Below are 16869 nucleotides of genomic sequence, written 5' to 3'. Positions count from 1 at the left end.
TCAAAATCAAGTGTAAAAGCTAAAACATTTTTCCTTTCTATGTTATCGTCAGGGGGTTTTGAGAGCCGGCCCTTCATCAGGGGTCTTCAGGGACGCAGCGTGAGCATGAGAGCCCCCAGCAAGACCAAGGACACCCTGAGCAAAGTGTTCCCCCTGCGCTGGTCCTTTGGTTCAAAAGACAGACGTAAACCTGACCCAGTGCCTCCCTCAGCCCAAGATCCTGTCCCTGCGGAGCTGGTGCAGTACTTGGAATCTGGCCGGCGGCCCCGGTGCACAAAGGATCCAATCGCAACATTGATGAGTGAACCGCGCAGGTCGAAGGAAGCTGCCGGGGGCCGGGCTTCAAGCAACATCCGATCTGCGAGCGTTGGGAGCTTAAGTTGCGTCAATAGGGCAGTGGATGAGCTGCCGCCTGACTCTCTGCAGGTCCCCGAGGGCCAGAGGAGAGCATCAGATAAGACAGCCAGCTTGAGACACAGTAAGGGGAGCCAGGCAAGAGAGGAGATGAGCAGCAGCTCTGCTGGTAACACCCTGACCAGCAGGAAGGATGCCAGGAGACAGAGCTCCTCCAAAGCCTCCCAGGACGCTACTGAGATAAAAAGGAGTTCCAGTGCTGGAGTTCAGCCCAGCTACAGCACTCCTAGCCTCCACGATGGGACCTTGAGAAGACAAAAAGCGGAGAGGGCTGATAAGGAACACCACGGTGCAAGTGAAGGAAACTCAAAGACCAAGAAAGAAGAAGTGCCAAAGAACCACGAGGGACTGCGCTCCTTCTTTAAAGGTAACTTCCTGAAGAAGGATAAGGACTCCAGGAAGTCCAAGGAGGGGGAGTCAGGGAGGGGAGGAGGCGAGGAAGGAGGCAGAAGGACCCTATCGAGGCTGTCGTTGTCCAACGGGGCTGCAGCAGGAGGAACCGGGGCGGAAAGAGGCAGGTCTAACGGCCCGGGTCATCCGGGCGAGGAGCTGGCGAACGGGAAGACGGGACGAACCTCGGCAGACATCAAGCGCTCCCAGAGCTCCTCCAACATCCCCACCAAAGCGGAGCAGAGCATGCGAAGGACAGCGTCTCTGCATCGCAACGGGATGTCCGCGGCGCCACCGCGCAGCCTGACGACAGACAAACCGTCTGACGGCAGCCTGCAGAAGGCCCGTTACAGCACGACCTCGCTGGGACGCAAAAGGACAGTTCCCGAGTCCAGCTTCTGAAACGAGGGGGACGCTCCACACGAACGCATAAAGCCTTTTTTTAATCTGTCATGAAGTAAATGACGTCCGATCCCGGAGATCAAAGCAATAGAGCTCAATTCAGAGTGGTGGGCCTTTTTTTTATGTCTCCAGAAAATGAAGTGGCTCAAAGTGGCCTGCACCATGGAGTTAAGAGACACGTAGCAAAGTAATGCTGGGATATAATCAAACATATTGTGTTTTTTTATGACTTAAAACAAGTGCCTAAGCAACTAATATGCAGTTTAGACCAATGAGTTTGTCTGTTGCAGCACTGGAAGCATGATATTACACACACACACACACACACACACACACACACACACACACACACACGCACACGCACACACACGTGCATACGAGCACATTATCTGCATTTGTGTCTTATTACTGTAGTGGAAGTGCTGGAAACCACCGCTCCGTGTTGAACCCTCATGGTTGTCTGCTTCCGAGCGTGGCGCACTGATTGTGTTCATTTATAGGAATGTAACGTGGCCAATTGATTAGGGGAGTCGCTTTGTGGGCGCAGTTTCCAATTTACATGAATTATTCACCTTTATCCCGTGTTTAATGTTCGTTTCGAGCACACAGGACGGCTTTGAACTCAAACCAGTGTGCCGGTGAAGGATTGGCTTGTCCCCGTGTGACCTTGAGGAGTGTTGTTCTGTGAAGTCGCTGACCTGGGTCTCTTCATCATTTGTTGACTCAGATGTTGAATCCCTCCCAGGATCGGTTCACACTTTATCTGTCTCCTGTGAAGTGTAATTTCAGTGCAGTATCCACCTGTAGAAAATCTTTTCTATGCTTTCTATAACTTTGATTAATCATACTAAATGCATTCCATGTTTTGTTTTTTGTATCCTTTTATTCTGGTGGAAGCACTGTGCGTAAACAGTTGCGTTGTTGTGGTTTGTGAAGGTGGTGACCGCAATTAGCAAAACCTGTGAGTCTTTCTCTAAACGATTGAAACCACTTTCTCTTTTATTACGAGGGATTTGTCACCGCTGGACATATTGCAGCCTGACGTTGACCACATGTGACCAGTTATCAGAGGAAAAAATACTCTACAAAACAACAAGTATTTTCCTTAAACTATCCCTAGTCTGAACAAATTCCTTAAACAGTTAAAATACCTAAATTAAAACAAAATTCACAGAGAAATAAAGTGGAATACAATACACATTTTCTTTTTATGTATGCATTTACTGTTTTTACTGTAAGCGAACAAACACGAATCAGCTGTCAACACATGGACAGTCCACCACTTGAACAGTCAATCAAATGTAACTAAACATGCAGTGAATAATAAGAACAACATGATATTAGACAGTTGTTTTTTTCATTGGACCGTGCGTCTCAGTTCTCACAGAAACAAATCCAGTTCCTGACATTTGTGTCAAGACAAAAAACAATTCATTTGATTATTATAGATGTTATTTTTTTGTGGATCCACCATCATTGGTATTATGATCAATTATGGGGGCACAATGAAGCATAATTGGTAACACTTTATTTAAAGGGGTGTGCACAAGACGTGAAGGAGTATTTGTGTATGTTTGACTGTCATTTAGTCAATTATGACATTTTTAATTGTCTTGACAATGTGACATTAACCAATATTCCAAATGTACCACTGTTGTTGAGGTCAAGTAAGTTATTCACGACACAACGTACAAACCAAACACATGTGGCAGTCAAACCTCAACAACTGCAGTCATTACATTACATTACATGTCATTCAGCTGACGCTTTTATCCATAATAAGTGCATTCAACCGTAAGTACGAACTAGGAACAGCGGGAATCAAGAGAGTACAATTTCTTAAATAAAGTCAAACTACAGAGTGCTATCAGTAACAGCCATCTAAGTGCTGCTGCCATTGTCTTTATTCAAGGTCGAAAGAGATGAGTTTTTAGTTTGCGGCGGAAGATGTAGACACTTTCTGCTGTCCTGATGTCAACGGGGAGCTCGTTCCACCATCGAGGAGTCAGGACTGCAAACAGTCGTGATTTTGTTGAGTGTTTAGTTCGCAGCGGCGGAGCGACAAGCTGATTGGCTGAAGCTGAGCGGAACGAACGAGCTGGTGTGTATGGTTTTACCATGTCCTGGATGTAGGTCAGACCTGATCTGTTCATAGCACGGTACGCAAGTACCAATGTCTTGAAGCGGATGCGGGCGGCCACCGGCAGCCAGTGCACGGCGCGGAGGAGCGGAGTTGTGTGAGTGAATTTCAGGAGGTTGAAGATCAGTCGAGCTGCTGCATACTCACTTTTGGCTCATGTGCAGCTGTGAGCACTTCAAAATACGTTAAATAAGTGGTGTAGAAAAGCAGGGTGCTGATTTCCATTTCCTGGCCCGGATGTCAGGGACTCCATCAATCCAAATGTGTGGCTTCCTGGTCTAAATTGTAGCGGTAGTAACGGTATAACAGCTCGTCTGAATCGCCTCGTCTGTGGCTGCAGTGATGTGTCCAATGTTAAATGTGCACAGGAATGTCCCATGATGGCATCTCAGGCTCTCCACGTGTTTAACTCCACGTGTTTGCACAGTGCTTCATGAAAAGAGAAAAGTGCTGCATAAAAAGAGAAAAGCACTCAATACTGTTGGAACACCCACACACATCCTATTTTTAATGTTCGTAACTTTGATTTGTCTTTAAACCTGAATGCCAACACTATTTGACTCTGAATACTGGATTTACGCTCTTCTGTGCAATCTGTTTTGTTTTTGGAGTTCAGTTGACTGTTTGAGTCAATGTGTCGGCCCGGAAAGAAGCTCTGTAGTTTGTTACGATGTAAAGAGGGAAGCAGAAGTTTACTGACCTGAGATAAACCTCTGGCAGGTGCACTCCTGAATGCTTAACACCAGCATATTTTTAAGACATCATATCAGCTTTAGAAATCTCTACTCAATCAGTCTGGGATATGAAATGCATGAGATCTATCGCCAAGATTGAGAAACTCTGCAAACAAAAGCTTAAAATGAAAGTGTCATTTGTAGCAACGGCGTTACCAGTCTTGATTTCTCTTTGCCTTGAGCTTCATTCTCAGCACAGCGTAGATGAATCTAGATTTTAAAGGGAGACTACACCCATTTTCATACAGTCAAAGAGAGTCCAAAAAACATTATCAACTCTCCAAAATCCCCAAACTAGAGTACTATATTTATAGAAGTAGAATCAGAGTAGAACGAACACTCCCATTTAAGTCAAGTGGCGGGATGCTCAGAGCGGCGGCCATTTTGACCTTTTACCACTTCTATTGCACACGTTGTCGCGGTTGCTTAACTTATTTTTCATACAAACAAAACCGGCTTACGTCAAGTAGTAAACTCAGGTGAGTTCAGTCACGACTAAAACAAGCGGTGCAGTACTAATTTCCCTAAAACTGCACAGATGGCATCAGCGTTTTTAAGTCCATGCACTTTGTGGAAACATTTTTGAATAGGCATCTAATGTTTCTCATCCTATCATGTACGAAGCTGAATATGTTCATTTGACAAGTAATTATTGAAAATTCATTCACGGTTTTAAAAAATAAAAACGTATATATATATATATATATATATATATATATATATATATATATATATATATATATATATATATATACATATTTAAAAAAAGAATGACTCAAACACAAACGTTGTTTTGAGGCCGTCTCGTATAAGCAATAAGAGTTGAATGTCTCCATTCAAGTTGATCCTTTGCACACGTTTTGACCTTGAAGCCCTGTTAATAAAACATGTGTTCTTTGAGCATGCGACAGGCACAGGAACCTCTGTTGAATACAAACACGAAACTGAAATTAACTATTAATAGCACAAAATCAGATGCATTGAAACGTCAAATGGGATTGACTGTAGCTGCTTTTTCCACGTTCTCCTCTGTGATTCCACCAAACCTTATAATTGAATTCGCAAAAGGCTGTCAGTCAATCGAAACACATGGGCAGCAAACGGTACAGCAAGGAAGGCAGCTGCTAAATTACTCACCAGTTGTTAAAATAACCCAATGTAGCTGGAGATTCGTGCTCATTATAGCCACGTTCCCCTCAACTAACAGTGCCGCGAGGACAGCCCTGTCTTTGTTTTGAACACTATAATGGATCCATTTAGAATCTACTCGGCACCGTGCTCCACGCCGAAATGAGTGTTTCTTAATGTTTGAGAAGTCGTAGTGTATTGTAACTGAGGAAATAACTAAAAACTCTCTTTGAAGCTTCAACTTATATATCTGAGCCAACTTTATGTTATAATTACTATGATCAAAACAGGTTTTTACAAACAATTTCCCAGCAAAAAATGCAGTAACTTTTCTGAATGAATTCACAAAGCATTAGCATAGAATTTATTCGAGAGATACCTTCTGGAAGTGGAGTTCAAATATGGACATGAAGTCTGTGTTGCTTTCTAAATGTGTTAAGTTTGCTTCCATTTTTAACTTTGCATGGCTCAATCCTCATGTGGCCACATACACACAATGTTTACTCTGCCAAACTGAGCACACCTGTGTTAACAAAGGTTGTTTTTTTTGTGAAATATGGGTTGAAGATGTTTGTATATGCAATTTTTCTACATTTTATTCAAAGAAATGTATATATTTATGGTTACACAGATGGAACTGTGTTCTGGTGTGTATGTGTGTGTGTGTGTGTGTAAGAGAGAGATAATAAATGAGCGAGTTATTATTGACGATGTACTGATTATGGAACAAGATGCCACGGTATCCAACTGCAACCCAGTCGCTTAGATTATATGTTATGTAAACCCTGTTTCAGAACCATGTTCCATTAATGAGTTTCATCAAATCGCACATGTGGTTAACAATCGTTAACAGAACAACTTGGTTTAGGGCAGAAAAAAGATCTATGTTTATAGAAAACATCCACCTTTAGTGGACTTTTGTTACAGAACACAATGATGTAACAGCGGTCTCCGTCGTGAAAGACGGAATGCGAAACTATTGATGTGAAAAGAAATGTGCTTTGCAGAAACGTACATTGCAAACACTTTCCCTGGCAACTTTGTTGCCAACTGAACTCACATGCAATGTATTCCATGTTTTGCAATATTGTGTATCTATTATGCTTTCACTGTAAAACAGTTTCTGCTTGGATTGTCTTCTGTACATGATGGTACATTGTTTTATTTTTCAATACAACAAATAAAAATGTATTATTTATGACTATGGCCGACAGTCTATATAAAAAAAAGGGAGGGAGGGCAGGTGCTCTGCTGTCAGTCAGGACGGCATGACCAGCTGTAAAAAGCTGTAGGAGCAAAAAATAGCAGTAAAAGTATCTCAAAAACATACTTAAATGACATGCAATACATGGGTGTATGTACTTAATAAGAGCTTATTAGTTGATTGTTTGATTGACAGAATAGGAATTTATCATTTAAGTCCTTTGTTGAGCCAATTACAGCTTCTCTAGTGTGAGGATTTGATGCTTTTCTTAATAGTTCATATAACTGAAAATGTTTGGATTCAGACAGTTATTTAGCTGGCAACAAGCAATTTTAAGAAATGCCTTTGTGCTTCCAGGAGATTCAGTGTTATTGACATTTTGGAGACAAAGCCATTAATCGGGAAGATAATTGCTGTATTAAACGTATTTTCAGCAGTTTCTAAACCACATTAGCAATCATATGAAGTCAAATTTCTGGCATAAACTGTTTTTAAGAATTCAACATCGCCAGATAATCACCCATAGTTTGTGGACTGTGTTTTGGGAGGCGCATTCTTGTTTTTTTGGCGCATGGTGTCTGTCGAAGTCCAAGATTCCCTGTTTTATCTCTGTTTTTGGTCTCCACCAACAAGATCTGTCTCTCCGGTGTCTGTCTGCGGTTTTTCAGTGAAACCAAAACAATACAGCGAGAGGAACCCGAAACAGTGAAGTGCCGACAACAGTAAGCTAAAACTCACCGTGAAACATAATAAATCATTTCCTCTAGTTATCAGTGTCACCCGGGGGAGGATTGCACGCATCCTACATGATAGAATTGATCGGTCTTGCTCTGTTCAGTTCAGGTGAAAGGAGCTCCAGACCACAATCGATTTTCTGCTGGAGGAAAATACTGCGATTCAACGAAAAAGGAGTGTTCCTTTTTTTCTTCAGTATAAAGATTCTTCCTTTTTTTGAGATTCTTCCTTTACTTTTTTCCCTGGTCAAAGGCTGCTGTTTGCCATTGTTTGTTAGCAGTACATGGCTCTGGTTTTTAGTTTCTATTTGTCTGCCTGTCATTTCTTTGTCCTGCTTCAGTCCTTCATCCGATCAGAGAGGAGCAGCCCCACAGAGAGACAGCAAGAAGAGTTCTCTGCGTACAAGAGCACAGTGAGCTGCATTGACTTCACTCACATATGGCCGTGAGCTGCTTTTGCAACAAAAGGATGAACGTCTGCCGTGTTTGCATCGTCTCCTCCGTTAACTCCCAGATTTACCTAGAAAAGCCCTCATGGCATCACATTCCTCTGCTGGGAAAAGAATTAAGCCGATGACAGAGGCTGTGGGGACATGGCTGTCGGGAATGATGGCAATGATGAGACAGGGGATGCGCTCTTGGTGGGTAATACAAGACAGCGCTGTAGACCCAGACCTCTCGGAGTGTCCTGTTGCTCCTCATCATCCGGCTTATCTGCTCTCCCCATTGAACGGTATTTGGGGAAATAAAAAAGATCACCAAGTCATTATATTATAGCCCCAGTATACCATTAACTAATAATAATAGAACAAAACAGCATGACACCAGCTCTCTGGGTGGAGAATTTGCAATCACATTATTCAAACTCAACGGGGGCATTTATTCACAGAAACATAACATCCTCTGACTCATTTTTGATGCATTACTTCTAAGTAAAGGCTTAGGTGGTTATGGTGTTAGGAAGACTAGCTGAGGAGCTGTTCTGAGTGGCACAGATCACTTGTTTGTGAGCACTCCCCAGGAACTGAAAAGATTTCAATGGCAAATCTTTGCAGAGCGGGATCCCACCAGTCTCTTGCGTGCATGTTCACGCTCCAAGACAGGAAGCACTTATTTACAGGATGCTCATCATTAACGTCTCCACAGGATCAATTATTTCAAACGTTTTCAAGGCCACACTGACAGAGATTGAGCGCACACTTTTCCAGTAGCCCTAACACCCATGGGTCATGAGATCACTGTGGCAGCGCTTATCACTATTGAGCAACTTCTTGAGGGATGTATGGATCGGGAGTAAAGTTACTGTTATATCTGGTTTTACCGCAGTTGTTTTTTTATGGATTCTCAGATGTGAGACAATATTTTTCGCCATGCTACCTACATGGCTCTAGAGATGGGAATGTTTGTAGGTCAGTTGGTTGATCCTTCAATTTTGTCCAGACTTAAATATCTCGTAACAGACAATGCATACTTACCAAATATGATTTAGTAATATGATTTAGTTGAACTCAAGAAGTTCAAACGAATGGATGGGATGAATTTGTCAAGCCAGTAGTGTAGGGAGTCAAGGTGCGGAAATGTCCCCTAAAAACGAGGAAACACGAAGATAAGTGTTGAGAGGAGATCGGCTGCTCGGGCCCAGGTGTGTCCAATGCTGCTGATTACACTCCATCACAGCTGCAGCTGCACGATTGATTGCCATGAAGCTTTGGACAGAGTTGTATTGATTCCCGTTTGGATGAAGCCTTCTGGTCTTGGTCATCCCCGGACTTTTCCTCCAGCACCCCCAAGAAGTCAAAGTTTTCACTTATGCTGTGAAACATCTCAACATCTGCTTGATGAATTGGCTCAACATTTTTGCACACATGGATTGTGTTCATTAAATGAATTCTAATGACTGTGGTAATTAAGCTTAAAGCCACATCCTCTTGACCTCATAAGGGGACACATCACTGCAGACAGCTTGCATCTGCGGTGGAAACCATGTTCGCCAACTTTTTTCTGCCATCTAATATGAAACAAATTAATTTTGAATGAAGGTAACATTTTAATAATAAATACATTTTTGTAAATATTTTGAATGTGAAAATTGAGTTGTTATTCTTGTAGTGAATTGAGCATTTAAATACATTTTCACAAATGATCATAAATATATATACGCCACTTTAGAAAGTCAAAAGTGCTTTTTTTTAAAAGTTAAAATAAACCAGTAGGCGCAGAAACATTCTTTTAGGGCTGACATCAAGCTAACCCTCAGGTGCCATTTGAGGAGTCACTTCAAGTCGAGTCGATTTCATAGACGTGGCCCAACGTCAAGCAGTGGAGAATATTTTCACCTTCGACAAGATAATACCTCCCTGAGAGCATTCTTCTGCTTCAGTTGCAGAAGTGCTTCTCTGTGACAGCAAATGGATCCTGCGCCGCTCCGTCAGTGACGAGGCAGCATTGGGGGTCGACCCCGACCACTGCGGAAGACGATTGGCTGTTTGAAATAGAAGGAAAGATACCCTCTCGGCAAGTTCTGGATGGGTTGTCAGGAGCAGAGCAGATATAATGACATGTCTACATGGATTTTTTTCTTTTTTTTAATATGACATATTTGGCAGCTGCATCTCTAAGTGCACACTGTGATGAGAACAACTACAGGGAATACAGGGAGAGGTTGAAGCCATCGTTGAAGACTGTTAATGTCAAATCATCTCTTCACCACTCTTGAAGATGGTCTTTTGAGTTCAAAATCAGTTTACAAACCCGGCATAAAGCATGGTAACAAAGGTTACACATGGATATTAATGCTTATATAATGCTCTCTTAATAAACAAACATAAGAGACTCTGCAGATATACCCTTCGCCAGGCAAAACATTTAAAAAATGAGATTCATGAAAAGGAATGTAACCTTATCAATCTGTTATAGATGAAACACATGCGATGTGAACACTTAAATGTCTTTATTAAACAGAAAACTTGGAATAATTCATTGAATGGACGGAGCTCTTCACCACAGATGGTTCGGGGGTCTGACCCTGAACAATAGGTCAACATGAGTTTTATACATCGACAGTTCTTATTGAAATGTTTGACCTTTTCCCCCTCCTGCTCCTCCTCACAGTGTCTTCCCTTCATGCAGCAGGCCTTGGTAGCATGAAGGGAAGATGTTTGGCCCGACCCCTGAGAGGCAAGGGTGAGGGACACAAAGGAAAAGCAACCGATGGAACTTTAAACAATGACATAAATTCTGTTGCACCTTTTTAGAAAGAAATCCCTGAATCCTGTGCCGCCACATCCCGTCACCCCCCTCACTCTGTGTACAAGGAGAAATACCAACAATCCGCTTGACCTAAACAAACAGTACAATACTTCACACAGCTTTAACTTCCGCTAAGAAAATGATCCTCATTAGCTGGAAACATCACACATACTGCACACCGGAAAAGAACTAACTAAGATTACCTGCATTGAAATCTGTCCACCTCAGTCATTAAAACTCCTCCATCTGGTCATCTCTCATGCATTTTTTACAAGCTGGATTCCATCCACCTTATTAGTATTCTTTGAACACTTTCACATCTGCATCTGTATGCACTTCTACACCTTCATTAAAATACACATACACGCACAATTCACCTATATACACCCCCATATACACATCATATTATCATCATTGATATTAAGACTATTATATCACTGCAAATATAAAAAATACATACACATTACTATTGATTCTGTTCAAAATTGTCTAATTTATTTATTTACTTATTTTCATGATACTTTTTTGATAATATAACTGTATTTATTGCTGATTATCACAATATTATTTATTTTGTTTTATTTATTAAAACTTGTAAAATGACAACTAAAGATATAAAATGAATACATCAATACTTCAAACACCCAAAAATATCTAAAACATGGTATTACCGGTGCATCCAACATCTTGTTTTCCTGTCCTGTATTCATTGTTGTTGTCTCCTTTCTGTTGTTTGGGCTGACTGTGGGTGGTTGTGTTTGTGTCGGCGGCCATTGGCTGTGATTCAGAGGGTTGATTAAAGGCGGGTGTCTTTGGATGTGCCTCCTCTCTGTGGTGAATCTGGCCCATGCAGCAAACACTGCTGAACTCCCCCTCCATGGCGCCTCCGTCTGTGTGTTTGGCCAATGCCTCGGATATTCCCCTCTGGTTGGAGCATATTTTAGATATTGTTTTAAGAATCTATAAACTAACTTTTAACCTTTAAAAGTTAGTTTATTGCCCCTTATGGAGAGTAATCATTTCATTTAAATCCTTGCACTGAAGAATACTTCACTGCACTGCACTGCAAAGGTAAAACAAAGGAGCCCAGTCTGGCTTCGGAGAGATTTATAAACCATAATATATACCACTTAACTTGGCAGCACACATACATCTTGATAAAACAGGAAAACTCCCTCATCTCTGGAGGATGTGAGAAAAAACACCTTGAATCTTTAAGGAGTATTTCATCGACGCCTTGGGAGGATTGACAAGCCTTAATTTATCTTCTTGTGAACAGCTTTCCAGCTAACTCAGCTCTTCCTGTCCTTTCAGCCCGACCTCTTTTCAACATTATAAAACACAATCTGTGATGAGCACGAACAGAAACTCTTGCTGGGAAAAGTAACGGGAGTAATAATATCTTCCATTCTTGTCTCTCTGACCACAGTCCTGTCCATCTGGTTGTTGTACGGCTGATGACCAACACCTGCCCTCCATCGTACATCCCAGACTTCCATCTCCAATAAATCCATTTTATCATCATCCAGTCTTTGTCACGCTGTGAAAATAACAACGCAGAATGCAAACAGAGTGTTTTTGTGAGGCAAATGAGGCCTTTTTGATAGAGCACTGTTGCCGATTCAGCATGACCTCTCATCTAGACTCTAAACTGCAACTTCCCTTCTCCAAGCATTGCCAGATATTAAAATGGAGATCAGACAATACAGAAGGCTTTCAGTACTCTTATGCGGCCTTGGAGGTGCTTTCTGGCTTCATTTCTTCTCTCCAACTGCTCTGATCCATTCAGGATTAAGTACATGGTTACAGATAAAGATCGGCTCCTGTATGGGCTTGTTCGCAAAGAGGACAAATGAAGAGGCCGAATAGGAATCTAAACCGGAAGATGGCATCCGACAAAAGGTCTCATGTTGCTTTTCAACAAACACATTTTTTAAATCGTCCAAAATGAATTCAAAATGAAAATATTTTGTAAAATTCTAATGCAGACAAAAAACAACAATTGTCACATTTACACATATTGATTTATTGAAGTTGTCAATGCTCACAACAGTACGCAACTTATTGTTTCAGTCAACGAGGAAGCAAAGCAGCCCGTGTTTTCTTCTTTTTGCCAAAAGCAATAGTTTCACTCCAAGTTGTGTTTTGTTTCGCAGGTCGGAGGACATTCCTAAAAATGACAAACACTAGCTGTTTGATTTATTTTTCATTTCAAAACTTTTTAATCAACTCTGTGAGGGATCTATTCAGAGCTTCCTTCAACCCTCTTAAAAATACTGTACACAAACAGGCTACTTGTATAACAACTTCTCAACTCTCATTGCTGACATCAAGTCTGTTTAGACACTCTGAGAGATGTCACGCCAGATAAGGCCGAGATTTATACTCAGAATAATACATTTTGTAAAACCATTCCTCAACCTATAATTTCATCATCATCAGTCATAGTGAAAGATGTCGGGCAACATTACCAACAACTCATTTGCGAAATGGAACTTATTTATAGATTTGGCATTTCAGCTCATTCAGACCACACACAGCCCTTCGTTTAAATTCCTCCTTTAAATTTCAGACATAATCAATACGCTGGCACTGCTTGACATATAACTATTTAATCATCGTTGAATGTTTTCAGATAAACTGCAAATTAATGTGTCTTCTCTGTGGGTTTGTCAAGATAACTCTCAGTTGCATTTTCTTTTTACACAATGCTAAATGTGTTAAGTCATCTTCACAAGCTTCATCTTCCATTGTGACCATTTTGTGTGAAATGTGTGAAATTGACAAACCTCAAACTCAAATAGCTACTGTATGAGTTTTCTGTTGTTTTTTAAAATTATTATTGTGATCATAACATTGCAAACTCCTGCTTAATCCATCCATGAATCTGCTCACAACAAGGTCTGTGGATTATATTGACCAAAAGGTCATGATTGAGACATTGTTGTTGAGTTTTTGTAGACTTTGAGCACTTAGAGCACAGTGCAATATAATCCCATTCTATTGAAGAAAAAGCTGACATCTCTATGGCCGGTGTTTCCAACAATAGGTAACTTACACCAAAACAAATTATGCTTATAAATAGCACTACAGGTAAGAGGAAAAATGTGTAATTGAATTTTGAGGTGAACTGTCTCACAGATACAGCAAATATATATTTACACAGAGGAACAAAATAAAGCTTTCAAATTCCTTTTTTTGCACATCTTGGCGTCTCCTCTCTGATGATTCATTAATGTGAAGTATTTTTTTATTGTTTGAACAACAATTACATTATATTATGACTCATAACAGACAATTTTCCCTGATTGGAAGCCATGTCCTCCACATAAAGCATTGTTGCCATAGTGAGGAGTCAGACAAGCATCTGGTTTAAAGTCATCGCACAAACACTCACATTACTCGCTGCTAAAGAAGAAAGAAAGAAAAACACAGGACACAAGAACAAAGATGAATACGTGATCAAAATCTCAATAACATCTCTGCAAGTCCCGGATGTGATACTGCTTGTCAAAGTGCACGGATCACCGAAGGTATAGTTCTTGGCGTGTGTGTTGACGGGAGTGTATTTACAATGCAGTGTTTGCTCCACCTATTAGGATGTCAGCTAAGACCCGCTAGTATTCAGGTGTGTTTATTTTACAACCTCTCGGCCTGTTAAAGTGACAATAGGACGAGGTTGTTGTCCGCAGCTCCTGTTTCACGACCGCACACGTTGCAAATGTCTCGTTAAACATTCATGTGTGATCACCCGAGTTTCAAGGCATACGAGCAGAACAGAATCATTTGGCATCTATGGATTGACTCGAGAAACTCTGCGTGATTCTTCTCTCGGTGGTTGTCCGCTGGCTGCTTGCAGTTAACAACAGCTGTGCATTTAGTCTGAACACCTTTAGAATTGAGAAACTAACCTTCTTACTGGTCTCAAACACAGCACGGGCGTAATATATATCTTTGCCGTCAAAGGGACAATTACAAGATTGTCACACGTGTGATTAAAGAAAAGGTTGTATTGATTGTTTTTATATATGTGCAAGCTCCATTTAATTTACAGTACAGTTTGAATCGACGAGTTCAGCAAATTGGCCAATTTGACTTTACTGTAAGCTTCCCTTTTTTCTTGAAAGTGTGTTTTCTATTTTGCAGGTGTAAATGAATATACTGAACGGTGTTCAAGCCCCGAAGCAGACTGGTATGTAAATCAGTCCAGCTGCGCTGCGACATGAATATGAGCGATGGGAAATGCTGCAAAAATTAACTTCAGTAAAATGGTCGATTGGAGCTGATGTGCAGACTTGTTCAGTAACAGCATGTGTTCTCGTGCTAATGTCCTATTCCCAGTGCTTCATCAGATCCACAGTGATGCTTGGTGAAGTCATTTTAAATTCCTATTTAATGGGGGGCCATGTTGGACGGCATCATCCTTCCAGACGCCGGCTCCTGCCGAGCTCCTTCGGGTACCATTCTCACACTCACGCTGTCCGTGGTGCTCGGGTTCACGCGGAACTTTCCATTGACCGGTCGCATGGCCCTGAGAAACAGCCTCTTGAAGGTCTCATTGAGGACGATGTAGAGGAACGGGTTGATGCAGCTGTTCGCGTATCCCATGCCGATGGCTATGTTGTAGGCATAGGAGAAAGCCACGCTTGGCTTCTGCACCCCGAGGTGGATCAGCTGGAGGATGTAAAAAGGGGCCCAGCAGATGAAGAAGGCCAGGCAGATGGCCACCGCCATCCGGGTCACCTTCCTAGTGCGCACCCTCAAACTGCGCGGCGGCAGCGGCGCCACGCTGGTGGACATGTGCTGGAGGATCTTGAAGAACACCAGGCAGATGATGGCCAGAGGTACGGCAAACGCCAGGAAAAACTGGTAGAGCGTGAACCAGTATATGTCAGTGACGGGCAGGAGGAGGGCGCAGGCCACCAGGCTGTCTGAGAGGGGCATCAGGCCTGTGTACATCCACACGGGGATGATGGTGAGCAACGACAGGCCCCACACCAAGCCGATGACCAGCGAGGCAACACAGGGAGTGCGGATGTAGTTGAAGCGGATGGGATGGACCGTCGCCAGGTAGCGGTCGAGGGTCATTGCAGTGAGGATGTAAGTGCTGACGATCTGGCTGTTGGAGTCAAGTGCCGTGATAACGGTGCACATGGCGGCTCCGAAGTGCCAGGTGCCGTTGCCCAGCAGCTGGTGGATGAGGAACGGCATCCCGAGAAGGAACAGGAGATCAACGATGGACAGATTCAAGATAAAAATGTCTGGAACAGTTTGCTTGGCGCGGCACTTGGTCTTCTTCATGATGGCGTAAATGACAACGCTGTTCCCTACGATCCCCAGGAAGCAGATGAAGCCGAAGACGACGGGGAGGATGACACTGCAGTGGAGGGCCCCGTCTGCAGCTGGAGACAAGAGCAGCAGTTGAATATCAAGCAAATGCACAAAGTGATGTCATGCTCTGTGTGAAATCACCCCGTATGATATGGAAGCTTTTCATGTCATATCATGTCACAATGTTGGATGACACCAAAAGCAAGAGCAGCAGAGTGGTAGATCAATCATTCTGGTTTGTAAAGTATTATTATGAGGGCTTATCTATCATCAGATACCACAATTAATCAGTGACACATTTATGGCTGCTTTTTAATTTCAGGTTGGACATGATTGATTTTTGTTAAATGTGTGTGTGTTTGTGTGTGTGTGAGCTCTTTCACAGAGCAGAGTGCAGACATATGAAGATGAGGGCTGAAGAAAATTGTGTTTGTAATACTATCATGTTAGAAGAATAGACCATATCCATGCAATATACGCAATAAGTATATTTTAAATAGGAAAGAACGTAATAGAAATGTGTAAAATTAAGCTTGCCAGACATGCTCAGTGGCTTGACTCATCTTTTTTTTCTTTTTTACATTAATCATTAATCAATTAAGCAGAAATCCTGGAGTTTTCAGCGATTTAATTTCGGAAAAGATTGTATGATTAAAAGAAATTTTGACGATAATTAGGGGATGCAAAATAAAACAGAATGATAAAAATACTTAATTGTACTGTTTTTATTATTATTGCCATTGCCATAGTTGACTGCAGTTATGTTGCTCATGAACAATGTGTGTGTGTATAACATGTAATGTGTAACGTGTAATGACACCGACGCGCTGGCTGCGCAACCTACCTGTTGTTGTCGAATTAAAGTATCCGAGGGATACATTTGAACCGTTTGAGAAATCCATCGGTAATCCAAAGTGTATCCAAGTAAAATAATTTCCAAAAAAAAGTATCATCAAGTGCGTGCAGGAACATTCATCTGCGGCATCGTGCAAACAAAAACCCCCGCCACCATCTCACCCCGTCAACTCTCAAAGGGTGAGTCCGAACATCATATTTTGTATAGTTAAATTATGTACGGCGCTAGCTTATTTCCCCCTGTCATCCTGCGCGCAGCTCTGTGCGGTCAGTGGCAATAAAGCCGCT

At 42.0% G+C, this 16869-nt stretch overlaps 2 protein-coding genes across 2 annotated transcripts in view; one reads left to right on the top strand and one right to left on the bottom strand.

Annotated features, from left to right (window-relative positions):
* usp43a (ubiquitin specific peptidase 43a) overlaps positions 1-3898 on the top strand; it is a 103756-nt gene extending 99858 nt beyond the window's left edge. The window contains exon 16 of the mRNA XM_068592487.1: positions 53-3898. Coding sequence (XP_068448588.1) covers positions 53-1206 — 1154 coding nt within the window. The 3' untranslated portion in view covers positions 1207-3898. The remainder of the gene's footprint in view (positions 1-52) is intronic.
* Positions 3899-14513: 10615 nt separating this feature from the next.
* Positions 14514-16628, bottom strand: mchr1a (melanin-concentrating hormone receptor 1a). Its single transcript, XM_068592568.1, has 2 exons — positions 16571-16628; positions 14514-15797 (listed from the first exon to the last, which is right to left on the bottom strand). The coding sequence occupies exons 1-2, from the start codon at positions 16626-16628 to the stop codon at positions 14788-14790; spliced, it is 1068 nt and encodes a 355-aa protein (XP_068448669.1). The 3' UTR covers positions 14514-14787.
* Between the last annotated feature and the right edge of the window lie 241 nt (positions 16629-16869).

This window comes from Clinocottus analis, unplaced genomic scaffold, assembly GCF_023055335.1.
Source record: "Clinocottus analis isolate CAN_PGR_092001 unplaced genomic scaffold, fCliAna1.0.p SCAF_27, whole genome shotgun sequence".
Taxonomy (NCBI): Eukaryota; Metazoa; Chordata; class Actinopteri; order Perciformes; family Cottidae; genus Clinocottus; species Clinocottus analis.
The sequence above is the reverse complement of the archived record's forward strand: the minus strand, read 5'-3'. Positions and strand labels throughout refer to the sequence as shown.

Excerpts from the sequence above, each read along its gene's own strand:
- mchr1a (XM_068592568.1), bottom strand. The coding sequence starts at position 16,628 with ATGGATTTCTCAAACGGTTCAAATGTATCCCTCGGATACTTTAATTCG. Across the intron at positions 15,798-16,570 it reads CTTTAATTCGACAACAACAG|CTGCAGACGGGGCCCTCCAC; the intron begins GTAGGTTGCGCA and ends TCTTGTCTCCAG.